The 27,919-nt window shown below is 36.9% G+C and overlaps 1 protein-coding gene across 7 annotated transcripts in view; it reads left to right on the top strand.

Annotated features, from left to right (window-relative positions):
* Positions 1 to 668: 668 nt before the first annotated feature.
* Positions 669 to 27,919, top strand: part of GIGYF2 (GRB10 interacting GYF protein 2) — a 123,981-nt gene continuing 96,730 nt past the window's right edge. For 6 of the 7 annotated variants that reach the window (XR_012123458.1, XM_073217977.1, XM_073217976.1 and 3 more), the window contains exons 1-3: positions 669 to 780; positions 5,341 to 5,406; positions 24,182 to 24,264. Coding sequence is in view for 6 of the 7 variants with exons in the window: in XM_073217977.1 (XP_073074078.1) it covers positions 24,224 to 24,264 (41 nt within the window). In the remaining variant the exon portion in view is untranslated. Of the gene's footprint in view, positions 781 to 807; positions 986 to 5,340; positions 5,407 to 24,181; positions 24,265 to 27,919 lie in introns of those variants that run through there. The other variant, XM_073217975.1, reaches the window with a different exon arrangement.

The raw sequence follows: 27,919 nt of genomic DNA, 5'->3' as shown, positions 1-27,919 counted from the left end.
AAAATACAGTACACACAGTTATGTTTGAATTCCAGAAAAACAAGGAATAATTTTTTAGTGTTAGCATGTCCCCAATATTTCTGGGTGTCCTATATTTTATCTGGCAACCCCCAAATGGGAGATTTTTAGGCAGAAAGGTTATATAACACAGTAGGAAGAAGTCGTAGCTCTAAAGTCTTTCCCAGATGTCAGATTTCAAGACCCTAGAATAATTTCCCGTTCTGCCAGAACCATTAACAAGTACAGAAACTGCTTTGAATTTCAGCTTTGTCGTGTCCATATTTTCTCCAGGATGGCAAAAGGGCAGGAAAATGCTGGATGAAATGCTGAGAATTTGTAGTATGGAAAAATCAGCTCGTAAATGATGTACAGCTTTTTGAAGTGCGAACGGACTCGTGATTGGGCGCACAGGACGGTGAGTCAAGGAGGGCCTATCCCGGTTCCAACTTTGGACATCAACTCTTCTCAGCCCAAGCGCAGGGAAGGTAGCTCCAACCCAGCGACCGCCCGCGCATGCACCTTGCCGCGGCCCCGCCCACCGCCAGCCTGACATCCGGGGCCCGGGGCAGGGCGTGTCCAGGGAAGAGGCAGCGGAAAGGGAGGATGTCGTGGGAGGCTGGAAGAGAGGAGAGGGCGGCGAGGAGGGGCAGGGGCGGAGCAAGGGGCGTGACGGAGCGAGAGCGCTGTCACGTGACGTGCGTGGCGACGTGTCGGCCATCTTGTGTTGTTGAGGCTGAGGGCTGGCTTGCGTTCTGAGAGACTCCCTGTCCCGGACCGCAGGTAACCAGCTACTCCGTCTCGCTTCCCTGCCCGGCTCCGCTCCGCGCCCCGACTCCGTCGCCCCTCATCAACCCCCGAGCCACCCGGGCCTTCTGCCTGCGCTCGCGTCCCAGCCGCTTCGTCCCGACCCGGCCCAGCCGCATGGACACCCACAGGCCGCCCCGCCAGCGGCCGTGGCCAGCCCGGGCGTCAGGCGAGGGGACAGGTCAGGTGCGGGGCCGGAGGGAGCTTCCTCCTCGGCGGGGGGCACGTCGGGCACGAGCGCGTCTCGGCCGCCTCGCCGGGGAGCCGCCTCCTCTGCGGCCCGTTGGCATCGCGGGGGGAGCCGAAGAGGGGAAGAGGCTGGTGGGGTGGGCAGTGTTAGGTTTGCTCAGGGCCAGAGGGCTCACCTTCCGCTACCTGCCCCGCGGGGCCAGCCACCCACCCAGTCTCGGGGTTTTCGGGGTAACAGCTGCTGCAGCCAGGCAGCTCCGCCTGCCGGCCCTACTCTCCCCTCACCTGGCCTCTGGGAGGTGCGCCCTTGCCTTCCTCACCCAGCGTCTGCACTGGGGAGACCCCTTCCTTGGGGAGAGGACTGGCTTTGGACCAGGCCTGAGGCAAGGTGGATCCATGATCGGAACCTGGGACGGAGGTTGGGAAAGTAGAGCCCGTGGCAGCTTTGGAAACCAAACGTTCACATCAGGTTGAAATGGGCATTGGCCTTAAGTGTCAGCAGTTTCCCACGAAGCACTTCGAATACCTCAGTTTAGTGGCTGGAACAGAAAGCGAGCGACTGGGAAAGAAGCAGGTTGTACGACCGTGTTTTGGAATCAGTAACATTGCTTTGCATTTATATAACATTAAAAAAAAGTATTCTTTTCCCTGAAAGTCAAAGCACTTAAGCACACCTAGCCTCTTTGTGAGAAAGGTAAGTATTCCAGTTTGACTTGAAGGAAATTGAGGAAGGGGCCAGAACCTGTGAACAGCTTCTTATCCGTGTTATATACCTTAGATTACAGGCAGTTTTTATGTGAGCAGGGAAGATAATTCTTCCCTTATGTAGTATTTCCTTTTTAGAATCCAGTTACTTCCTAGATTAAACTTTTTTTTTTTGTCATCCTTTCTGTACATTAACTTTCATCCTAGTATTTGTAGTCCAGGCCTTACAGAGTTTGTCCATTTTTGTTAGTACACAAATGCTTTCTTTCATTTATTGATGATTTTATGTGTGTTAGTGTAGCAGCTTTACTCTAATATTTTTTTTATTACAACAGATACTGATATCAGAAGAAAAAACATGTAAAAGTGGCATATATCTGGAAAAATGTCATAGTCCTTCCTTGGACATTTAACACTGAGGAGTACACTGGTGATGGTGGTGATTCACTAGAAAAGAATGAGCTTTACACCTTTTCTATACTTGCCAAAGCATTTTAGAATTTTGGGACTGATGAGGGAGAAGGGCCGTGTGTTTCCATTTCTTTATTCATTCATTTGTGCATTCATTTATTTGCCAATATTACTGAGGTCCTACTACACTGTTGGGTACTGGGAGCAAAACAGACCAAAAAATTCCTGTCTATCCTGTAGAGCCCATTTCTAGACAGATAAATACTTGGGTAAAATATGTAGTGTAATGGTAAGTGATGCGAAAAAAAATAAGACAGCGAAATAGAGTAATGGGGAGTTGGGGGATGGGTTAATTTAAGTAGAGTGCCTTGGGAAGGCCTCATGGAAAAGCTAATATTTGAGGAAAGACCTTACACAGGTAAAGGAGCTATTCCTGTAGCTGTGTGGAGGAGGAATGTTCCAGGTTAGGGAAGCAAGGGCAAAGACCCTGAGGCAAAAGTTGAAGTGGGAGCCGATTTGTTGTGGCTGACGGAAGTCTGGAGGCTATCCTAGCTAGGGAGGCTGGTAGAAAATCTGTACCCAGTTCATTGGTACTAAATGAGAGTGGTTATTCAATGCCCTGACATCTTTTTCCAGATCTCTTGTGACTGTTAAAGAAAGGGGAATCAGATTCTTGAAAAATTTGGACCAGTATGCCCAGCTGACTTTCCCCCACATGACAATCTCCTCATCCCCTTCCTCCCCACTGGGAAAATTCAGGAATGCTCATATAATGTATTTCAGGGAATTGTCATGTTTCTGAAAAGTAAAACTTTTTAAATGAGATTGATGATAAACTGCCTAAAAGGATTTTTCAAAAATAATTTCTTTCTAAGAAGGGGATCTTTGGGATATTTTAGAATATTTGAAAATGTAGGGAAATGAATTCCTTTAAAGTTTAGACACAGATCACTAAGGAATATAACCTGGAAGAAAGGTGGAATCAGTGTGTTAACTAATGTCCTTAATCTGGTTAGTAAAGAATTCCTCTTAATTATTTGAGCCTCTTTTTGAATTCCTGAGGAATTCTTTCAGTAACTTGTTTGTGTATCTTTTATTGCAGTTACATGTGTAGACTGTTTTGTGCTGAGTTTTTTTATTTCTCTGCTTTTACCTTTCAGTCTAGTTCTCCAATTAATTTAATACTTAATAGGCTTGCTTTCTTTGTAAATTTTTTTGTGACCTTCCAGCTTATCTCCATATTCTTAATACTGAGCTTTCATAAATGTCCTCTTTCATTCTAATTCACTTGAGGAATTTACTATTTTGGTTTTGAAGTGCTTTTGCTGGTGAGTTGTATATATGAAAAACAATTTGTTGTAGGCTTGTCTGAAAATCATGAGAAGATAGGAATTACAACTTCAGGGTAGGAGTGGAGCTTCTTGGCTGAAAGGGGACATAGTGATGATAGTGGTGAGGTAGTGTTTTAATGCATTGCCTTTCTCCCTCTGGTTCCTTTGTTGAATTTTTGAAATGATATTTCCAAATTATGTTTATGATGTCACATCAGCTACTTGTTCTCATGACTGCATTTGATACACCATATGTTTTTGTTGACATTCACACGGGGAGATGACACTATTGATAGTGCTTTGTTATCTGGGAGAACCTTTTCTGGGTGAAAAGATATTACTGTTCATTTTGCCCTTGCCCTTCTAAAGGATCTTTTGATTTGTGCCATTTTCAAAGACTGACTTCATTTGCAGTTCTCCATTTGCCCCTGCTGACTAAATTTGCAGTACCTTCTGTTTTATTCTATTTCTTTTAGATTATAATGGGACCAGTCTTACTAGGTTGAGTCTACAGCCTATGTTGGTGTTAATCCAAGTATCTTAGAGTGAAGTTAAGTCCATTTTCCTTCAACAGTTTGAATTGCCGTAACATTATTGGATCATCATTGTAAAACTCAGAATCCAAGCTTTCATTTTCCCCCTTGACTGTCCAAAGAATTACATCTTTAAAAAGAAAAAAGTAGATTTTTACTCCATAGGGAAGCTTACTTATCGTTAGGATCCTAATGTTTCTTGACCAGATTAGCATTTTTTTTTTCATTTTTTTTATGCTCTCATATGACTGAGAAATATACTAGATTAATTTTACAGGAAAGCGAAACGATACTTTTGTTGAATTGCCTGTAATTTTGTGTGAGGTTGAGGCAGAAGAGAGGAGAGGTTTGAAAAACAAAAGAATATTCCCTTAAGTATCCAACATTAATTTTATGTAAGTATTTTTGAAGTATTACAAACCTACTTCAAGTAATTAAGTGAAAAACACAGTTTTATATTTTCTTGAATACAGAGTTACATTGAACTTGAACTTAATTTATACTTTTAGATACCCTGAGCTTGTTCTCTCTTGAGTTAGGCCCAGAGAAGAGTTTGTTTTATCTAGTTTCTCCAGTCTTTTCTTTCTTGCCTGCCCTTACCAGAATTAGAATTCAATGGGTAAAATTGGATGACCTTTGGACATTTATTATAACATGGCTGCTCTTCTGCAGAATTAAAGGCGGCAGTGGCTTTCTCAAGTTGATTTATTTAGTTTTTAATTATTTGTCAACTTTAGTTTGTAATTATTGTTTTTTTACTCTTTAGTAGTAGCGTCCAGAGCGTCATTTGATTTTAGCTAAGAAGCCACTTGAAGCTAGTATGTTTCAGTCTACTTGTCACTTGAAATGTCACTATCTTGTGGATTTTTAAGATGCTTTCTCAACAGCATTTAAAGAAAGTTGTGATTTTGTAACTGAAAGCACACCTGAAGCTTGCTTCTTAGGAATTTGGGCAGTGGTCATACTTCTTGGGGCTCATTGGTTATTTGCATAGGATCCATATTGTATTGCTGTGTGGCTGAAAGTTGTTTTTCTGACATATATGTTTAAAAAATTAATGAGGTTTTGAATGAAAACTCCAAATAATCACTTGCTGAGACTCTGTAGTGGTGCTCGCCTGTTAACTCATCAGAATCACTTAGAACTTTTGTTAAAAATACTTATTTTTCAGTCCCAGTCCAGAGCTACGGAGAGAGACTGTCTAAATACTAGGATAGGGAATCTAGTTTATAAGCATGCCAGGTGATAATATTTTAACCAGGTTTGGAATCCATTTCCTACAAAACATATTCATGATAAAAATTATGTTTTTAAAGTTTCCCAAGAGATCGCTGGGTCAATTACTTTAATACTTTTGTTATTTGCAGTGTTAAAAGGATCTGAACAACGTCTGCTCAAATCTCCTGCTGTGAACTAGCAGAACTTTTGAACAGGTAAGTGTTGAAGGGAAGCACAAAGCAGAGGGGAGGGCTTGTGCCAACAGGTGATTTTTGCCTTTAAGGTCTCAATTATTTTTGTTCTGTTATTTCTCCTGAAGTTGCAGTCAGTGAATTTAAACAACTCTGCTGACACTGAGATCCCTTACAAACTATAAGAATAATCATACCCTTTCTGCATTGATTCTGGTGTGGATTTGTGTCTCAGTGTTATTACGATTTTTTGATGGTATGAAATAGGAAGAGGAGTGCTTTGGGGGCATGGGCAAGGCACTATCTTAAAGAACCCAAGAGCAGCAGTTGGTTTCGTGAAGGACCAGAACCAGTAACTAGGAAGCATTCAGGAGCCAAGGTAGTTCAGAAAGCACTTTTCTCCTTGCTGGCTGGTTGGTGTCCTCTCTAGTCTCTTTTTATTCTGCTTTAGTTGTCTTCACAGCCTGACCTTTTCTGCTTCAACAAACATGGAAGGAAGTTACCACTTTGTTCCTAGAGCCACATATGAACTCAAGTTCTAGTTCCCACTAGCCAGTTGGTTAGTAGCTCACTGTCCACTTTTCAGATTCCTGGAAGGAAAAGTTTTACTGATTGAATTTGGTTTGGTTCTTCACCTATGATTCAGTTAGTACAGCCATGGGATTGGGAATCTAGAAGTGCAAACATAGGTGAAAGATCCCACTCCTAAGAGTGAAGACAGATCTCAGATGAGGTGGAGTATTGGCTATTCTAGGTAGACTCCCACAGAAGCTTCGCAAGTTTTTCCTTTTCCTAGAAAAATTTCCTGTATATAGCTTGGCAGTTTCAGTTTATGTGTCCTGAAGAGCTGGAATACATGCATATCTTTTGGTGAATGAGGCGCAATAGGTCTCACCAAGAATCGCCTTGGAACTCCCCAGTGTAGTGTTTCAGCAAAACATCTTGATTTGGGGGTTAGGAGGAGTGCTGAGATAAATGCTTAGTACAAAAACATGAGCAAATGAGAAGCTTAGTTTGTGGAAAAGTTCATTGGTTACTTGTTTTTCATTGATGACTTCTATAAATTTTAATTTCTGGGTGCTTTTTACAGTGTAATGCAACAGGGGAGTATTAGAAAGCCATAGAGAATTTGAAAGGTTAGACTTGTATATGTGAATCTATATTCACATTATTTGAGTGGTAGCAGGGACTTTCACTGTTGGGAAAGGATTAATGAGACATTATAAACTTTCAAATAACGTATTTTTGTACCCTTGAATTATGTTAGGTAATGCTGAGGCAAACTTACTTTTGAATGGAGCATTTTGAAATCCTGTTTATTTTTGTAGCTTATATATGTACTTGGTGACACCTAATTGATTAGTCTTTCATTACTTAAATCTTATGTTGGTATACTGTTATACTGAGATTTTGATGCAAAGCTTAGGGATTACTAATTAAAATGACCTATTATAAAGTGATGTATCAAATGACAGATGTGACTTTTTGTTATAATTTTTTTCAGCAAGGGTTTCTTTAGCAGATTGTGGCTGACTTCATTTTTAAAGTAGAAGAGCCCTTTCCATATTGTACATTTTCTTTAATCTAAATGTTGAAGTGAGACTTATTCAGGATTTTCTGAGGGATAAAAAGATTTCCACATAATCTGTTTAAAACTTCTTCAGGCTCTGGATTTCCCTTCTCTGGAAAACATTGGCTTGTGGTGAGATTTTCACATGACATAGTAATGTTTATGGCATTATAATTTTTCCTAGAATAATTCACTGGTTGCTAATTTTATTCTCCTTTCACTAAAAGGGGAGAAAAAGAGAAACATTTATACATTGTTCAGAAGCAGTGGGGAAATGATAGGAACAGTAATAGCTTTTCTTCTTATAGTAATATTGTGGCCAGTATGTTCTTTGGGAACAAAGCTCCTTTTATTCAAGTTGTCTGGGCCTTGAGGAAGTCTTGGGAACTTTAGTCTCTTCAGTATTGGTCCTTTGGTTGCAGAGTGACAAGGAGTTGGCAAAAGTACTGTCTTGGTACTTTCTAATTGGTGGATCATGGCTCAGGCCTTCAAGAGATGGCCACATCCAGTAACTGTCATGATTAGTCCTTTGGGAACTAAGGTGGTGTTGCCTAAACCAAGGCCAGTTTAGTAACTGGATGTGAAGCCATCCTGCAAGAACAGTGGGTCATAGAGCCTTAGTTCATGTTCTGGAATCTGGCACTCTCTAGTCTTTTATACTACTTCTACCATTGTTAATGAAGTTTCTGATAGTGTGTTACGAAAATATATACTCTTCCTTAACCAGAAGGCTTACTTGAATATTGCAAAGGGGTAGAAGTTGGAGGAGAGTGAAACAGAGTGAGAGATTGGGAAAAGGAGAAAAAGTGACTTCCACAAAATACACCTCTGAAAATTGCAAGGAAGTGGAAGAAAAAAAGGTAAACAAGCAGTATTGAGCACTATATCAATAAGTAATGAAAAGCTTGTGACCTTTTAAGCAGAGAAATATGGGTTTAATTTCCTGTCATTTATTACCTGTAACTTTAGATAAAAAGTTAACTTCTTGAAACCTTACCAAAATGTATATCCCAGGGTGGTTGTGGGAATTAAAAATCTAAAATGCCCAATACAATGCCTGGCACATGGTAAATAGGTCCTTAATGAAAGGTAGGTTTTATGATTGTTAGTACCATATAAGTAAAATTTGATTGTAAAATTTCATCTTTATAGTTTGAATAGAGACATCAGTGGATTCTGTTTATAGGTCTTTTGTCTTTTTTAAATTTTGTTTTCAGTCCAGCAAGAATTTGAATATCTGCTTTATGCCAGGTGCTGGGCTAGCATAGTGGTGAGCAGAACACACACAGGCCTATCTGTGGGGTTTACAGCTTAGTGTCAGGGGCAATGAAAAAGTTATAAGTGTGAAAAGTCTCTTTGTTCTTGGAAAAGATGCATTTTTAAAACCCCAGCTACTTTTTGAATAGTGTCACATTTTGGATCTTACTGTTCTTGTTGTTAATGATATTTTATGTCCTTTGATATACTTTCTGGGGTATGTATATATGTTTATTCTAAGTTAATTTATTTCTTTTACTTGTAATTTTTTTCCTCTTCCCCAGCTTTCAGATCTCAGGATTCTTTTACCCTCCTAAAAGTTAGAGAACCCCAAATAACTTGGAGTTTTCTTTTTTTTTTTATCTTCTTTTGCATTTTTTTTTTTTTGGTGTCATTACTCTACAATTACATGAGGAACATTATGTTTACCAGACTCCCCCATCACCAAACTTTTAGTTTTTCAGTTGTACCTATCTGTATTTGTTATATTGAGAAATTTTAAATGATTTATTTAAAAATAACAATCTCAATTATAAATTAACATAAAGATATTTTTACTGAAAAGTACCCAGTTTCTAAAACATTTCTGAAAAATTTGGTGAGAAAAGTAGCATTGTTTTATACCTTTCACAAATTGCTTCTATGTTGCTTTATAGAAGGCAGCTGGATTCTCATACTTGCTTCTGTGTTCAATCCATTGCTGTTCATACATTTGGTTGAAGTATGTGAAGGAAATTCATCCTCATCAAGATATGTATGTAGTTGGAAAACAGGAGTAATTTAAGAGCTTTTTCAGATAATTGCAGATACTCTTCTTTGATATCACATTAAAATTTGATAAGCAGGATTTTTTTAATTTAAAAAATTTTTTATCAAATGTACATCACAGTGGTTCAACAGTCCTCCCTATCCCCCATCCCACCCACAGCCCTCCCCCTTGGTAACCACTAGTCATTTCTCAGTGTCTGTGTATCTAATGCTGTTTGGTTCCTTCTGTTTTGCTTTGTTTTTGTATTCCACAAATAAATGAAATCATACAGTATTTGCCTTTCTCCTCCTGGTTTATTTCACTGAGCATAATACCCTCTAGCTACATCTATGTTGTTGCAAATGGCAGGATTTCCTTCCTTTTCATGGCTGAATAATATTCCATTGTGTTTATGTACCACGACATCTTTATCCATCCATCTGTTGATCTACACTTAGGTTGCTTACTTATCTTGGCTATTGCAAACAGTGCGGTGATAAACATAGGGGTGTATATATCTTTTCAAATCAGGAATTTTGTTTTCTTCGGGTAAATTCCTAGGAGTGGAATACTGGGTCAAATGGTATTTCTATTTTTAGTTTTTTGAGGAACCTCCATACTGTTTTCCACAGTGGTTGCACCAATTTGCAGTCCCACCAACAGTGTAGGAGGGTTCCTATTTCTCTGCACCCTCAGCAGCGTTTGTTATTTCTTGTCTTTTGGATAGTGGCCATTCTAATTGGTGTGAGGTGATGTCTCACTGTGGTTTTAATTTGCGATTCCTTGATGATTAGCAATGTGGAGCATCTTTTCATGTGCTTGTTGGCCATCTGAATTTCTTCTTTGGAGAAGTGTCTATTCAGGTACTGATAAGTGGTTGTTTTTAAAGTTTAGTTACAATGTGAAATCTAAATTATATCAATGTACTTTTTGTACTCTGTCACATTAAAATCCATCAGTCTATCTTGCACATTGAATGGGTATTTTTATATTATATAGTGCCAAAAAATCACATCTTAATATCAACACCCACGAGAAAAGCCTTTACGTATTGGGAAAGTCTTAGTAGTAGAAAACCTATCATATGTTTTCCAAAATTCTAATTTTTGCTTGAAATCCCAAATTTTATAATTGGCAGTAGGTACTGTAAATTGTTTTCCTTGAAGTGACAATCTCATTGGTTCATTTTTGAAAAAATGTCTGCAAGTACCTATGTCTGGGTAACTGTATATGTGTGTCAACTGTTCTTTCAAGTCAGAGTGATGCTCTGTGACAAAAAGCCGCCAGTGGACCTTGGAACAGCAGCATCAGTGCCTTTCTCCCAGGCTGGTGTGCGGTACAGGTGCTTTGTGCATGCGCCCATTTCGTCACTTAGAATATTAAAAAGATGTGTACAAAGGGATCATGAGTAACAGAGTTAATAGTTTTTACTGCTTTGTCAAGGCCATTCTTAAGTAAAACTGGCTTTTATTCTTGTGAGTATATGACACATGATAGTGAAGAATACAATGACTATTAGTACCAATTGGTGCCAGTAATTTGAGTGACACTAAGGTGCCAGCAGTTTTACCCATCACTGCTTTGCATGACAGTGCCGTGCCAACACAGTGAAGAACGCACATAATATCTTAGTATTATAAAAATAGTTTTGACATCATAGATACCTTGAAAGAGTTTTGGAAGACCATACTTTGAGAATTGCAGCTCTGGGGAGTGAAACAGTTTTCATTATTACATTTGTATATATTAAACATTAATTTTTTAAAATAATTTTTTAAAAGTAAGATAATTGTTTGAAATAGAAACCGAAATTACATATCATTGAGGGTTTTTAGATTTCAGTGAGGATTTTTAGTGCTGAATAGATATAGATTTGTTCATAAGTTGTGGTTAGTTGTAAAATAGTCTTCTGTAGAAGTCCTATCTATAAAATAGTCATCTACACAAACGCTGTCCAACAGAACTTTCTGCTATGATGGAAATGTTCTGTAAATTCTCACCGCCAAGTACTGTAGCCAGAAGCCACATGTGACTGTTGAGCACTTGAAATGAGATTAGTGTGACTGAGGAACTGCATTTTTAAAAATTTAAGAAACCTTTACTTTTTTTTTTTTTTTGAGAGGGCATCTCTCATATTTATTGATCAAATGGTTGTTAACAACAATAAAATTCTGTATAGGGGGGTCAACGCTCAATGCACAGTCATTAATCCATCTCAAGCCTAGTTCTCTTCAGTCTCCAATCTTCTGAAGCATAACGAACAAGTTCTTACATGGTGAACGAATTCTTACATAGTGAATAAGTTCTTACATGGTGAACAGTGCAAGGGCAGTCATCACAGAAACTTTCGGTTTTGATTACGCATTATGAACTATAAACAATCAGGTCAAATATGAATATTCGTTTGATTTTTATACTTGATTTATATGTGGATCCCACATTTCTCCCTTTATTATTATTTTTATTTTTAATAAACTGCTGAAGTGGTAGGTAGATGCAAGATAAAGGTAGAAAACATAGTTTAGTGTTGTAAGAGAGCAATTGTAGATGATCAGGTGTGTGCCTGTAGACTATGTGCTAATCCGAGCTAGACAAGGGCAATAAAACATCCACGGATGCAGAAGCTTTCTCTCAAAACAGGGGGGGTTGAGGTTCTAAGCTTCACCACTGTTGTTCCCCAATTTCTCACCTGATGGCCCCCCTGCGACTGTGCCTGTCTTAGGTTGTTCCTCCCTTGAGGAATCTTACCCGTCTCTGGCTAGAAACCTTTACTTTTTATTACACCTCAAATTCCTGTATTTTTATGGTAGACTTTATTTTTAAGAAGAGTTTTAGATTTATAGAGGAAGTGTTGAGAAACTATCGAGGAGATAATACAGAGAACTCCCATGTATAACACATCATCTTATATTATTATGGTGTACTTGTTATAATTAATGAACCAATATTAATACATTGTTATTAACTAAAGTCCACAGTTTATTCAGTTTCCTTAGTTTTACCTAGTGTGTTTTTCTGTGTCAGGATTCCATCCAGGATAACATATCCATAGGCTCATCTTGGCTCTGACAGTTTCTCAGATGCCCCTGTTTTTCATTCTTGACAGTTGAGGAGTACTGGTTAATTATTTTGTAGAATGCCTCTGTATTGGAATATGCCTGATGTTTTTCTCATGATTAGACTGAGCTTATGGGTTTTTGCAGGAAGACCACAGAGGTAAAATGCCAATTTCATCACATCATATCAACAGCACTTACTATCCCCATGACTTAATCATTGCTATTGTTGCCCTTGATACTTGGTCGACTTTGTTATTTTGTCAGGTTTGTCCACTGTAAAATTACTCTTACATCTTCCTCTGAGGAACTGAGTTTTACATTTTCAGCTGATTTTAGTTAATTTAATTGATATAGCCACATTTGGCTAATGGGTACTGTACAGACAGCATAATTCTGGACAGTGTCCCTCAGTCTAAAATATCCAAAACTTTATTTAACATCTATTTTAATAGATTTAAAGAAAGACAGTTATCATGAAAGAAATATAAAATATTAGTCTTGGAATACATCACCTTTTGAGGGGGGCATGTACTTTTAGTAAGCTTCATCATTTTGAAAACCAACTTCTTTTGAGATGTAACCAACATACAATAAAATGCCTCCCCTTGAACTTCACTCATATCAAGTATGTGTTTTGATGAGTCTTGAGAAATGTATATACTGTGTAACCATCACCACAATCAAGATATGGAACATTTTCATCACCTCAGAAGTTTCCTGCCTTTTTAGTCATTTCCCCTCCCCCACCACTGATCTGTTTTCTGTGACTATAGATTAATTTTGCCTTTTCTGCAATTTTATATAAATAGAATCAGTCAGTACGTATTCTTTTTGGATCTGGCTTATTTTGCTTAGCATAATATCTGATTCATCCCTGTTGCTGCATGTATCAGTAATTTATTTTTTATTGCTGAGAATATTTAGTATTACTGTTATGGTATTTGTTTATTCACATTCATCTGTTTATGAATATCTGGGTTCTTGGTTTGGGGCTGTTAGAAATAAAGCTGACTTTAGTTCATCGCATAGGTAGTAATTCAGTTGTGCTGGATTGCAGGGTTTATCTCGACATGGTAAATTAGGAATTTTAATTCCTTTTAGGATGAGGAGAAAAGCCAGGGGGGCATCTATATTATTTTTAAGATATGCCATAAATAAAATAACTAGCATAGGAATAAATAGTATTTTGCAAGGTTTCATATATAATGTATAGTCTAGATAGGTGTGGACAATTCTTTTGCCTTCTGTTGATATTCTGGGAGGAGCAGGGGGGGAAGTACTTTGTTCCTTAGGTTAAATGTTTAGTAGTAAAGTGAATAATTGAAGCCTAATTTTGCTTCATGAAGCTTTACCATTAGTAAATGTAGTAACAGATCACATTTTAGAAATTATTAAAAAATGTTTGCATATTTAAAAATGAAGAGATCTGGTACTGTCAGATTAGATGGGTGCAGAAGGAAAAAGTGTTTTCTTCAGTAATAGGAGAGTTTTCTTTTACTTTTGTACCTTAAAATTGTTTTTTGAACTGAGGTAATGTTCAAAAGAATTAATTTTCTATGACATTTATGTTGGGGCTGTGAAAGTATTTTAGACAGTCCAGTTCTTTTTGTTAGAATTCAAATGTATTTTCTTATAAAACTAATTAAAGAGTATTACTGCAAAATATGAAAATGGAGAAAAGAAATCATTCATCCCCCCTCACTAATATTTCTTCATGTTCTCTTTATCTTTTAATGACATACATAGGTTACACTGTTGTGTGCACATGTGACTATACCTATATTCTGTTGAGGGAGTATGGTGCTTTTACGAGATTGCCAGTCTTTTACGATTATATGTGATGTATGTGGTTCTCCATTCATGTTTGGGCTTTTCCTTTTCATTGTTTAACTTAGCTGTTTCTGAAGTTTGCATTCTTAGACCTACGTATTTTAGTCTAGTGATAAGCCTTTTTTCATTTGAATGTAGACTTGTTTATAGTCTTAAATGAGTTGATGGATTTAAAGATTATTTTATCAAGATAGTGGTGTTGATGAGTTTTTTTAAGACAAAAATTTAAGTACAGAATAAATTTAACATTTGTTACCAGAAGACTTGCATTTAAAATCATTTGCTTCATGTCCACTAAAATATTTTTAGTTGTGCTTTTTTTTTATAGCTAGACCATTTGTGGCTTACTTTAACCTTTTAAAAATTGAGGTATGAAATACAGTAAATATGTGCACAAATCTGAAGTGTGTAGCTAGAAAAACTTGAACGTGTGTATACTTCTCTAATCAGCACCTAGACCAAGATAGTAAATATTTCCAGCATCCCCTTCTTCCCCTTCTCTGTCAGTATCTGGCAAGTAATTTTCTGAATTTATCATTACTGATTATCTATCGAACGCCATATAAAAAGATTCATGTTGCATATATTTTTTGGTGGCTGGCTTATTTTGCTGAACATGTCATTTAATATTGTTGCTAGTATCAGTAGTTGGTTCTTTTTTATTGCCGAGTATTATTTCACTATATGGATATACTACAGCTTTTTTAACTTTTTATTTTGAAATCATTTCAAACTTACAGAAAAGTTGCAAAAAGCTAAAAGCTAAGAATTTTCATATGCCCTTCACCCAGTTTAGTCACCAAATTTAACGATTTTTCACACTTAATTATTCATTTTTTCTTTCTTTCTCCACATATGCATGCATGTTTGTATATAATTCTTAATATATATAATTTTATATAATTTTTTTCTGTTCCATTTCGGAGTATGTTACAGACTTCATGCTCCTTTCCCTCTAAATATCTGTGTTATTTTTTAAGAGTAAAAACATTCTTCTATATAATCACAGTAGAAATTTCAGAATCATAAAAATTAATTGGTATAATACTATTATCTAATCCGTAACTTATATTCATATTATTCTAATTGTCTCTTTAAGGTCTCTTGTAGCATATTTTTGACTGGTTCAGAATGGAATTAATCATACTTAGACTTAGTTTTTGTATCCTTTTAGTTTCCCTTTATCTGGGATAGTTCTTCATTCTTTCTTTGCCTTTTATGACATTGATATTTTTGGAGAGTGCAGTTGATTGATTTTATGTCTGCGATTTGGATTTATCTGATGTTTTCAGGATTCCTTTCAGTTTTTGCATTATTGTTGGGAATATTACATGAATGATGCTGAGTCCTTCTCAGTGGACATCACTTGAGGAAGCACATGGGGTCAGGTGTCTCCTTATTAATCATATTACCTAACTCAGTAAGTAACAGTCAGATGGAAGAGAGGCATAGGGCAAGGTATGAGTGAAGGGGTATGGAGCTTTGATGGCTTACCTTTCCACACCTTCACGTGTTCACCAGCCTTAAAGCTCCACTATAATTTATTTGTGCACCTGTTGATGGACATTAGTGTTGATGAACATAGTAGCCAAATGTAAGTTTGGTCATGATGATTAAAGCCGCTGTGAATATCTTACACTTGTCTTTTGGTAAAGATTTCCCTTGAGTATATGTCTAGCAGTAGATTATAGGATCATGGAGTAGGCATGTATTTAGATTTAATAGGACATTACCAAACTGTTTTCTGAAGTGGCTGAACTAATTTGTGCTAATGGAATTATTATTATGAATCTAATGTTACCTTAATCCAGATCTGCTAAAGTAAAAATAGCTGACTGCTGGAATGGGGAAAAAACTATTCCTTTATTTGGTATCTGTGAAAAGTGTTAGGGGAGTAGCTCTTTTTTCTGCTTTTGGGAAAACGGAGGTGAGGAAGTGTGGGGGCAGATTCAAGCTCCTGGGTGTTCATTTGGTGTTGGTACTTATGCATTGTACTGTCTGCACTTCATCCCAGGTATGTAAAACTTACCCAGGAAATGGAGATTTGCAGTAGCAGATACATTTTAGAAGAAAGATTCAGGGGGTTTTCAAAGGACTGTATGTTTTGAATTGTTAGTAGAATAGCGGTAACTAATCAGTCTGTCATGACTTCTGGGAAGCAGTACCAGGGAGCACTCTTAGAGTTAAACTATCAGTCACTGTGCCAGATTCTGATTCTACTTTGGCTTCTCCTTGCTGTGTTTGTCTAGACAGGACTCAGTACATAGATCTGCAGCTCCTTCATCTTCATAGTAATTGTGTGTACGGAAAAGTTGTCTAGCTCCTTGACATGGGGCCAGGTTGTGAAAAATGGTAGACTTAAAAGTTGAGAGGCTAGGGTCTTCCCTTTTCTTTGCTGCACTCAACAATAAAAAACAGCTAGGTTGATTTCTTCTTTTCTCTTCTTGAACAGGCATTTACATGCACACAGAGCATAGAGTGTCCCAAGGAAGAGCTGAGGAAGCCAGGAAAACTAGAAAAAAAAATATATAAAAAAAATAATTATACTAGTAATCAGAGATAAAATAATTGCTAGTTAGGGCTAATTTAACAAGAGTTTTAAGAAGTTGACAAAAAGACCAGATTATATCACATTCAGTGTCAGTATAGGATGCATTTTATTAAGGATCAACTTTCTGGTATTAATTGCAGAAGGAATATATTAATTCACTTACAAGGAATTTTGAATAACATGCTCTGAAATAGCAGATATGTAGAAATATTCTCTCAGCTATATTTAAGTCAACTCTCCTTAAAATTTGAGGATAGACTTTTGTCTGAGGTCCTTATCCTTAGAATTGGAGTAGCCAAAGGAGAGAAAAGGCCAGAGAAAGGAAGTAAGAGTCTTATCATCTGTTCTGTCACAGTTGTTTTTAGCATGAGAAAGATATACTAGTAGGGTGATCTCAGAATTAACAATATTTTACACATATTCCCTCAGATGCACTCTCTGCCACTATGTCCACTTTATGTCCTTTTCTGATTCCTTCCTCTGAGGTTTGAGTGCTCCTGTATTTCAGAGCTGCTAGGATTAGAACTGTTCTCTCAGAATTCTTGAGGCCTGCTAATTCCACTGTGCCATGTGTGATTGTCATCATCTGTCATAAAGTGAATGAAAGTCCATCTGGTTATGCATTCTTGTAACCTCATCTGCATACCACTCTTGAGTTTCTTTTTGCCTTGTCCTAGTCTCTCAGTGTTCCATTTCTTTCCAAGACCTTTCTAGTGAAGTCTCTGAAATGTCATTTTTGTTAAGCTTCTCAAGGTGTCAAACCATGCATAGGATGTTTTTCAGCATTATTAAGGTAACTGAAACCCTTCTTGCCCAGATAATTTTGCCTTCCCTTTATCGCCCAAGGTTACCAGTACATTTTCTGTACAGTGGTAGGTGCATCAGCAGGCAGAATAATCAGGGTCTGTTCTTTTACTAGGGTGACCATTCAGCCTGGTTTGCACCTGGTGTTTCCATGTAATGATTAATACCCTTTTCACACAGACATCTTCTGGTTTAGATGATAGATTACAGAGTCACCCTAGCATTATTCTTCCATCTTTGTGGAAAATCCCTTTTCTTCTGAAGTTCATGCTACTCTATGACTTTTTACCTCATTATCATCACATACAGACCCTGTGCGCTCACCCTTCATTCATTGTCTTCTCTACTCTCCTGTCTGCCATTATCCTAAGGTGACTTCAGAGTCCATGTGGATGACCCACCTAGTCCTCCCAGGCTCCTGGATCCTGACTACCTCTATCTCTAATTCTATTGCTCTTGTTTTTATTCCTGTTACACCTGCTTTTTTAAATTACCAGCATCTCAAATTTGTAAGCACTTTTCTTTTTTTACTTCCTTCCTCATTGTGCCTAAATCACACTTTTGCTAGCACCTTCTTATTTTTCCATTTACTGTGCTGACAAAACTCTAATCCTGGTGGTTCAGTCCTCTTGTCAGCTCTCCCTGCCATATATGCAGGTTGCTAAGTTGGAGAAAAGCCCACAACCATGCTGATAGGCGCCATCTCCATCTTGATTGGGCCTCTAGAACTACTGTAGCTGACTGCAGTGTGGTATCCTGAATTAGATTCTGGAACAGAACAAGGATAAAAAACTGGTAAAATCTGAATAAACTCGAGGTTGATTAATGATGATGTTCCAATGTTGGTTTCTTAGTTTTGCCAAAGGTACTGTGGTAATGGAAGTTGTTTACATTAGGGTAAACTAAGGGAGCTTCCTATAATATATCTGTAAATTTGTACAGATCTATAATTATGAGTAAGTTAAGTTTATGTTTTAAGACAATAAACACTATTGTAGTTCACCATGTCTTCATTTCCCTTAAACCTTACCCTATCATCCCTGTCATATGCCTACTCATCTGAAAAATATTGAGGCCATCAAATGTAAATTCCCCATATCTTCCTATTCCCTCTCTTCCCCAAGAAAACCCCACAAATAAAAGTTTGGAGACATCTAAAATCATTTGATTCTGTATTTGTAAGCTTTCCTTCCTCATCTCCCAACCACTCCTCTTCCCACTGAAATCTGGCCCTGTCTCCCACATTTTTGTCACTGCACTCTGCAGGTCACCAATACCTTAATTGTAGAGGCGAATGAAGACTTTTCAGTTTTTTATTTTTGACTTCAGGATTTAAAACTTTTTAATTTTTCCATTAAAAATTATGCCCGTACTGTCTTTGTTGTACGCAAATGAGAAACTAAGAAAAGAATTACACATAATTCCACCATCCAGAAATAAATATTAACATCTTTGGGCATATCTATATATGCTACTGAGAATGTATTTTAAAATGTGTTGAATGTAATTGTACTTTCTGTATTCTGTAACCTACCTTGAGCACGTAATCTATTGTCGACAACTTTTCATGTTAGTAAATATATTTATTATCTCCTCTTTCTCTTCTCTACTGGTATGTAGGTCTGGCTTCCAGGGTATCTGCTGGATTTCTAACAACCCTCCTTTCCCTTTAGCTCTTGCTAGTTCATTCTGCTGGCATCCTGGATAATTTTTCCGAAGTGCAAATTTCATCCTGGGTACTTTTTTGCCCAATGTTTTCATAGCCATCCATTGTGTTTGGGGTGTAAAATTCAAAGGTGTCTGATATGGCCACTGCTTTAACAATCTTCACTTTGGTTTTTCTTATTGAACTTTGGTTCAATAAGAAAAACGTCTGGTTCCTTATTGAACAAATGGATAATCTCCCAAATAACTCCAGCTCTTTTTCCTTTCTTTTTTATATATGGAGAAAGCTGTAGTCAGTGAGCTTGAGTTTGGGTGAAAGGTGAGGGCTAGAGATACCCAAGTACTGGCTTTTTTTTTCCTTCCTGTAATCCTCCACAGTGTTTGCTTGAGGCTTTGTTCTTGTCCTTTCTTGATTTTTGCTTTGGGGTAGTTTTCCTTCTGTTTTTGGTTGCAGTTCTGTAGATTCAGTTCCAAATCTGTGTTTCCCCATCCTGACTCTACATTGGAGTTCGTGGTCTGTATTAATGGTTTTTTGGATATCTCCTCAGGCATCTCACATTCATTTTGTCCAATACCGTAAATGTCCTTCCTCCCCAATTGCATTTCATTTCTATTTTGTCCTTCCTTTCAAGCTTCATATACAGATTTAAAAAGCACCCAAAGTCCAGTATTGAATCCTGTAGATTCCATTCTGTTTCTGCATCTTCCGTTTAGATTTTCCTTTCCAGAGAGAGCAGTGCTTTTTCTACTTTGGAAAATGTTTTGTGGAGTACGTTATTGAATGGATTCTGTTTTGTAAGGGGGGGAGGGCCAGCCTGGTCAGGGAAGGGAGTGACATGGGCAGAAGGAAGAATGCAGGGGAGAGTAGGAAGTTCTCATTTGGCTTTGAGTTTGAAGGTGAAAGAGTAGGAGATTGAGTTGTGGACGTATGGGTTATCAGATTGATGGGAACCTGAAATATTAGGAGTTTTGACTATATACAGTAGGTTTAACTGACCATTTTAAAGAGAGGCAGGCATGACCAGAGAGCGGTGCTTGAGGAAGATTGATCTTGTTGGATATAAGTATCTAGAGGCTAGTCAGGGAAGCAAATGAGACATTTTATTTTAATAATCCAGATATGAATTAACAAAGGTTTGACTATAATGAAAGGAAAACGCAGGGAAAAATCTTGAAAGGAGGAACTAACCAAATTTGAGACAAAATGACTGGATATGAAGGATAGAGAAGAGGAAGGAATTTCAGATGACTTCTGGGTTTTGAATCTGGATAACCCGTGAATTGTGAAAACAGTGGTACCTTGATCAGTTGTTGATGAGATAGATATCCAGGAGTGGGCAGCTGAAAGTGCTGCATAGGTCATGGGAGAAAAAATCAAATCTGCAATACATAATAGGGGTGGCGCCCTCTAGGGGGCAGTTTAGAGATTTGTGGGATAAATTTTTCATTGCTCTTGTTAAAATGACACCCTCATTCCCTACATGCCCTCTCTTATCCTCCTTGATTTAGTAGGTGGAGTTCTATCCAAAATTGTAGTTTAAAAAAAGGTTCAAGACAATATCTATACAGTTTATAGTTAAACGCACCATGGGCACACTGAGGGAAGTTAAGAAAGAGAAACTTTTGGGGTTTGGGGAGTGGTGACTAAATAGGAAGGAAATGAAGGTAGGAAAAAAGTATCAGTGTAGTGCTGGTCATGGAAGAAAAAGGAGGAAATAGTTTCCAGAAAAGGCAGTCAAGAGAGGCAGAAGAGCATGCTAGGAGCACAGCATCCAGAATCTGGTGCAAATCCTGACCTGCTGTAAAAATTCAGAGCTGTTTTCTAATGGTCACATGTCTTCTGGGGTTTGAGTTGACAAAATTTTGCTCAGTGGGATTTCAATAGAGGCAAAGCCTATGCTCATTTCACCGCATCTTCAGAAATGACAATTTAGAAATAAGGGCCCAGTTTCCATTCCATTAATTTACAATTCAGAGGGCATTGAGTAAGACAGCCCTTCTGGTTCATATAAATACATCAGAACCAGGCTCATTTAAATTGATTTGGAAGGGTGGGGAATTCACAATTACAGCTTACAGTACTTATAGTATTTAACATAGATTTCTTCCACAGTCTTAACTCTTAGATTTCCTGCTTTAAATCATAAGGGAGAATGAGCAGGAAGCCATTCTGAGTAGTGCATGTCTCTTTAGTTGATAATTAAATCCTTTGGATTATTATTATTAGCTTTTTAAGAAGTTCTTCAGAAATCTTTACATTAGGAAGTTATCTTATGGAAGCCATGTTGTCAGTGGTAGTTAGGTTCCCAGCTCAAGGCATCAAGAAACATTTTTGTCCTTTAACTATTTATGCAGTATGGTAGGTAGTTTGATGCTACCTAAAGGTTTATAGGTGGAATGACAGAGAGGACTGGGACAGGATTTCCTTGCTTGTTGTTCCTTAGATGCTGCCTGAGTCCATGGCTTCTCATGTAATTCAAGGCAGTTGCCTGTGGTTGGGCAGGTTGTGCACTGCACAACTCTAGGTTCTCTCTGGCATCTGTTAAAGTAATGGGGACCCTGGAGTTTTGCACTTCCATGACCTATGTGGCCTTGTAGTAGTAATTTAAAGGGGAAAAAAGTAAATACTGAGTGATTTTAGTATTTTCACAAATACCAAATAATTTAGTTTTTAATTGAGATGCACTTGTTGTATAAATTCAGTCTGGTTCAAATCCTGACTTGCTTTATAAATTCAGAGCCATTTTGTAGTAGTCAATAGTCCCTTAGGGGTTTGGGTATAAAACATTTGGCTAGGTGGAGTTTAAAATGGTGGTAAAAATGCTCCTTCAAAGTGTTTTGTATTACAGTCAATTCTTATAGTTTATGTACTTTATACAGGTCTGTTTGTTAGCCAAGTGACCCATATACTTTTTAAAAGCACACTGAAATGATTTATGCTAAATGAGGTCACTTGGCTGATTTGTAAGCAGGATATCTCTATTAATTTACACTGGGTACCTTATCTGGGTTTCATCATCACTACTTTGACAAATCACTTCGGTTTGGATGTACCATAATTTAATTGATTCTAACATGCATCAGTTGTTGAGTTTCTTCATGTTTTAGTAAGAATGAAAGAAATACTGCAAAATAAACTGGTACAGGTTTTTTTATTAGAACTTTTACTTTACTATTTTTAGAAGAGTTCTTTTAAACTTATTTATCAGGTAAGTCCAATAGATTTTTGTTAGAGTATATATTTTGTACATATATTAAAAGGAAAATATTAGTGAAATAAATTGGTTAAGATAGTCCTCAGATTTTGCATATTCAGAATCTGACTCTTCTAAATTATGAAGAATGTAGTATTGTAGAAGTCGTCTTTCTCCTCCCTCTTCCCACCAGTGTAGTATCATGTCATTAAGGGTATTGGTGATAACAGATTTCTTAAGGGAATGCTCTATTATTCTCTCATCAATTAAAAATTCAGTGACTTGGTGCTTGTGAAGGTATTAAAAGCCATCTAAGCCGTTTGATTTTTCCCCCTTTACATCAGGGCTGCCACATGTGGCCGTGTGGGTTCTGCAGTGTCAGGGTCAGTAGCAAACTATAACAAGCATCAGCTGGATGTGGGCTTTTTGTCTTTCTCAGGCTCTGTAAAGCACTTGGAATCCTTCCTCCAGTGATGAAGAGTTACTTCAGTAATACCTCATTGCTGTATTTGCTTGCTTTTCTGTTATACACAGTACATTTTGTTTCAATTTAAAATCATCTTATAATCTTTTTGAAGACATTTTATGCAGCAGTTTAAATGGGGGTTCTAGCAGTAACACAATTGAAAAGGTGGCAATATGAGCAGCTGTGACCAAGTTTTACCTTTGTACAGTGACAACTGTGGCACAAGTTCTATTCAGGCTGTGACACTTGATTAAGATGCATTGTAATTTCATTCAGATTAAAGTGTGAAAAACCATGTGTCTTACTTTTAAAAAAATAATTAGTTGCTTAAGAGGTGGTGAGGGCACTAAGTTGATTTCAGCTTGAGTCTAGTGCACGTGCTCCTCTGGCTAGGCAGCAGGGAACAAGGGGTGAGTAAGCACATGGACTCTCCCCGGAGACCGTATGGTCGACATAGGGCCAGAAATACCTTCCAAGAGGAAGTCAGATAAATTAGTAGCTGATTATGGGTGTAGCCAATTTCTACTTGGCCTTTTCTGATTTTAGACCAATTACTAGTTTATTATTTATAGATTTTTTAAGCAGAAGCAGTAGTCAGGGTGATGTGATGTGTTTTGGAGATATTTACAGTACATTTACAATATTTACAGTAGCTTCCATTTTGTAAACTCTGTTACCCCTTTTTCAGCTTTGTTGAGATATAATTGACATATAACGTTGTGTAAATTTAAGGTGTACAGTGTGTTAATTTGATACGTTTATATATTGCAAAATGATTCTACCATAGCGTTAGTTAACATCTCCATCCCATTACATAATTAATCATTTATTTTTTTTGGTGGGAGCAGTCCAGATCTATACTCTGAGTAACTTTCAGGTATCCAGTGCAGAGTTATTAGCTGTAATTGCCATGCTACACGTTAGATCCCTATAACTTCTTAATCTTAAAACTGGAAGTTTGTACCCTTTGACCAGTATCTCCTTATTTCCCTCACCCCCTGTTACCACCACCATTCTACTGTTTGATTCTCTTAAGTTTGTTTTTTTAGATTCCACATGATATGATACAGTATTTTTCTGACTTCACTTTAAGCTCTCATATCTTAAAATTGCTTTGAAAGGTCATTCATGAAATTCATAAACTTATTATTATTAATAAGCTAATTATTTTAACTTGGAGTTCAAGATAATTTTTAAAAACAATCACCAGTGTGTAAAGTGCTAAGCAGAAAGTGGGGAGAGTTGTTGTGGAAGCTATGAGGCAGATAAGGGGTGGGCCTTTTTTTAAGAAGATTCAATATACCTCATGGTGATAGGAGAGCCATTGCAAGGGAATAATATAAATTAAAATGTAAATCTGTACCCACTCCCCATTGCTCTCCAGGTCTGCTCTCACTTGTCTCACTAGCTTCATCTTATACCCTGCCTCCCTTCTCCAGAGAAACAAAAAACTGGTACTGGTAAACTGGATTGTAATGGTGGATTTATTCATTTCACTTTGCCTGCTATGTTGTTATTAACAGGGATTAAAAAGTCTCATTCTGGTGATTCTGGTTGAGAAGAGCATAAGCAAAACACTTCATAGCTATACTTTCTGGGCTAGAATTCTACGTTTAATTACAACTAACTATGTGGAGATATTTTCTCTTTAACAGGTTTCTCCACATACAAAAATCGTGTTAAAAATACGGAAAAGAATGGCAGCGGAAACGCAGACACTGAACTTTGGACCTGAATGGTGAGTTTTCATAATTTCATCCTGACATTGGATGACTAGTACAAAGTCAGATATTTGTACAAGTGTTGGGTGGTTTATGAATGTGCATGTTCTTGAGACTTTGCTTTATGTACCTAGTTAAAAGTAATGCAGCTAGTCTAGGAATAAACCATATTTGATTAATGACTGCATTCTATATTAAACAGCTTTTTTTCTTGGTCTTGTTAGGTAATGATAATGGAATTAAAACTCCCCACTGCCTTACCACCCTAGCAAATTATTTACTTTTTGTTTGAGCTCTTGTTTAGGTGCATATATAATCTTAGATAATTGTAATACTTTAATGTGTATATGTTTTAATGTTTCAATCTTGTTTTGTGAGTGCTATTCAGAGATGCATTTGAAAAATAGTCTTTATTGAAGTATTTGAATTTTATTTTACTGATGGGCTAATAAGCAGGTGATCCAGAATTATACTGGCTATTAACAGTAGTAGCCCATCTAGGATTGGGTTAACATTTGCCATAATAACAATTAATCGACCTTTGAGTCTCTTACAGATGTGTTTGGACGTCGAATATGGAATTCTCATGGAATTTTGAAATTCATCACATTATAGTGTGACTTCCCCCTCCGCCCTTCTTCCTTTTCCCCCAAAGGTGGTGATTGAAGATCCTCTCATCAGTGGCATGAATAATGATAGTTGCTTTTTCCATTCAAACTTTGAACCAGAGGCAGTATATCAAGTAGATAAATTGAAATAATGTCTTAAATATTCTTGATTGTTGGGGTGATGGTTTAATAAATGGTGGAGATTTCTTATAGTAACTCCTTAGTTGAGGACTCTTAACTTACTTTATTATATGCATTTATTTTTATATATAATTTCTAGATTTTCTTGACCCTTATAGCTAGTTAGCATTTGGGTTCTGAAGAAAGAGAAATCACTATTTGAAGTTCTAAGAACTGGTGCAACTCCTATACATTAAGAGTTTACTTTGGTAATTTTTTTACCTAGGTAATTTTGTACCTATTTTAGTTCTTATTTTATATTTTAAAAATAATTTCCTTATTACTAAATCAGTACATGTTTCTAGAAAAATAAGAAGTTACAAGTAAGTCAGAAAAAGATAATTATCAAAATTTCACAACCATGATAACAATTGTAAATAGGTTGATGTATCTTTCCAGGTGGTTTTTTGTATGCTTATTTGTATGTTTGTACATTTATTTTCACAAAAATGGGATCATATTGTACGTTCAACTTTGTAACCTGCTTTTAAAAAATAACCACATCAAAAATACCCTTTATCAATAAATATTATCTGTTATTTTAAATGGTTGCATTGTATGGATGTACCATTTATTTAACTACTCTGGGTGTAGCATATATAGGCTGTTCTTAGTTTTTCATTATTATAAAATATTTTTGATGAACATTCTTGTAGCTAAATATTTATTCACATCTTGTTAACTTCCTTTACCAGGTAGATTTAAATTCAAATAGTTACACTTTGTAAACCATTTTGTGGGCAGCTCTATTGCCTTTATCTAGAATTTGTAACTGCTTCTCTTTTGTATTTACACACTGTCATGCCTCTTTCTTTTGTGAAAACATGATTAAGTTCATCAGCTAATTTTTTTCAGTATCTCTTTATTAAGAGGTAACAAAAAGAGACAACACCAGGAATTTAGCCAAAACAAAAGTAAAAGAGAGAACCGGTAATGTTCTAGAAGTCAGTATACGTTTAGCTTGATGCCTAACCCACATGATGGGTTGACAAACTGTGGCCTGTGGGACTGTAAAGTTTTTATAAGAAAAAATTATTTTATTTTATTTTTATTAAGGTATCATTGATATACACTCTTATTTAGGTTTCACATGAAAAACAATGGTTACTAGATTCACCCATATTATCAAGTCCCCCCATACCCCATTGAAGTCTCTAAGTAAAGTTTTATTGGAATACAGCCACACTTGCTTGTTTCCGTATTATTTGTCTGCTTTCACACTGCAGTGGCAAGACTAAGTAGTTAAAAAAAGAGCCCATTTAGCTCAAAAAGCTTAAATATTTCCTCTGGCTCTTCACAGAAAAAAGTTTGCTGGCCCCTGCCCTAAACCATGGGTTCCCAAAGTCATTTCAGTGCGTCATTGACTCAGTCTATCAGTAGCATCTTACACATCCTTTTCATTAGTACTCTGAAGTTTTGTTTGATAGTGTTTTGTTTGATCACCCAGTGTTTTATATATAATATGAATTGAGGTAACTTTAACAGAGGACATTACAGTCCCATGCATGAGCCTAATTGTTACCTCTGTTACCCTACAGGTATTACAGTTTAGGAGCCTTCCCTTAGTCATCTGAAATGCTGATAAACTGAGGATTGGAGGTCTAAGTAGGCATACAGCCTTCTTTGTGCCATCTATCAAGACAAAGGGAATATATTAGAACCTTAGGTAACTCAAGTAACCCTGAGTTAGAAAGCTGTAGTCTGAATAGAGACTGCTGCTATGTTTTTCTGCATATGAGAGAGATTATGTTCATTGTGAATCTTGAGGTAAGGAGCTGTGTCCAGAATACTTGAGAATCAAAGTTTAGAATGATTACATTGAATCAGTATGTAATGGAACCATACAAAAACATTTAGTGATACTATTCTTTCTTTTTACTAAGATCATTTTTATAATGATACAAAACACAATGTTCAATAAGAAATCGGTAAAATGAAGAGATTTATTTGTACCTGGGACAATAGTGAAAATGGGAGAGTGTGGAAAATTATTGTAAGGACAGACCATGAGTGACCATAAGTATGGACTTTTTAAGGTAGGTCTGTAGAATCATTAGGTCTTAGGTTATCTTTATATTTAGAATAAAGGAATATGTTACATAATTGCCAGAACAATTAAAAAAGGTATGACAGATTTACTGGAGAAGTAAATTTTTCTAGATATAAGACAATAGTTACTCAAATGTTACTATCTTAGATCTTTCCTGACCATCAATATAACACCTCCCCCTTGCTCCCTATCTCCCTTCTCTTCTTAACTTTTTCTTCATGGTCTATATGAAAATAAAACATGCCAAATATTCTAGTCATTTACTTTCTTTATCCTCCTATCCTCCACTTACCACTAGACTGTGCACTCCATTGGGGGCAGGTACTTTGATATCAATTATTTTACCATTTGTTCACTGCTGTTATCTCTGGTGCCTAGTATATAGTAGGTACTCAATAAATATTTGTTAAATGAATGAGGGAATTGTTGGAAAGTAAAGTTCTTAATGTTTTGCTATTGTAAATATATATACACATCCTTGAACAGTTTATATGGCTGGTTATTTACTTTGGAATAATTTCTTGGAAGTGGAATTATTAAATGAAAAGTTTGATTTTTAACGCCTTGGATACTGTGTGGACAGGTTGACCACCAGAAGTATTATATGAATCGAATTCCCCTCCCTGGCCTTTCTGCTTCACCCTTGACAGAACACTTTTAACACTTCTAAGTGCTACCTTAAGAAAAATCCTTTTTAGTTCTGAATCTGGCAGATTTAGGTTGTTTAGAGTTTTTGTTTTTAGCCCCAGTAATAAAATAATTCACGCTCATTCCAGAAAAGCTTGGAGAGAACAATAGTAGAAGAAACAGTAGTATAAAGGAAAGAGAAAAGAT

The sequence above is a fragment of the Manis javanica genome, chromosome 12 (genome assembly GCF_040802235.1).
Source record: "Manis javanica isolate MJ-LG chromosome 12, MJ_LKY, whole genome shotgun sequence".
Taxonomy (NCBI): domain Eukaryota; kingdom Metazoa; phylum Chordata; class Mammalia; order Pholidota; family Manidae; genus Manis; species Manis javanica.
Note: the sequence above shows the minus strand (reverse complement) of the source record. Positions and strands in the feature narration are given on the sequence as shown.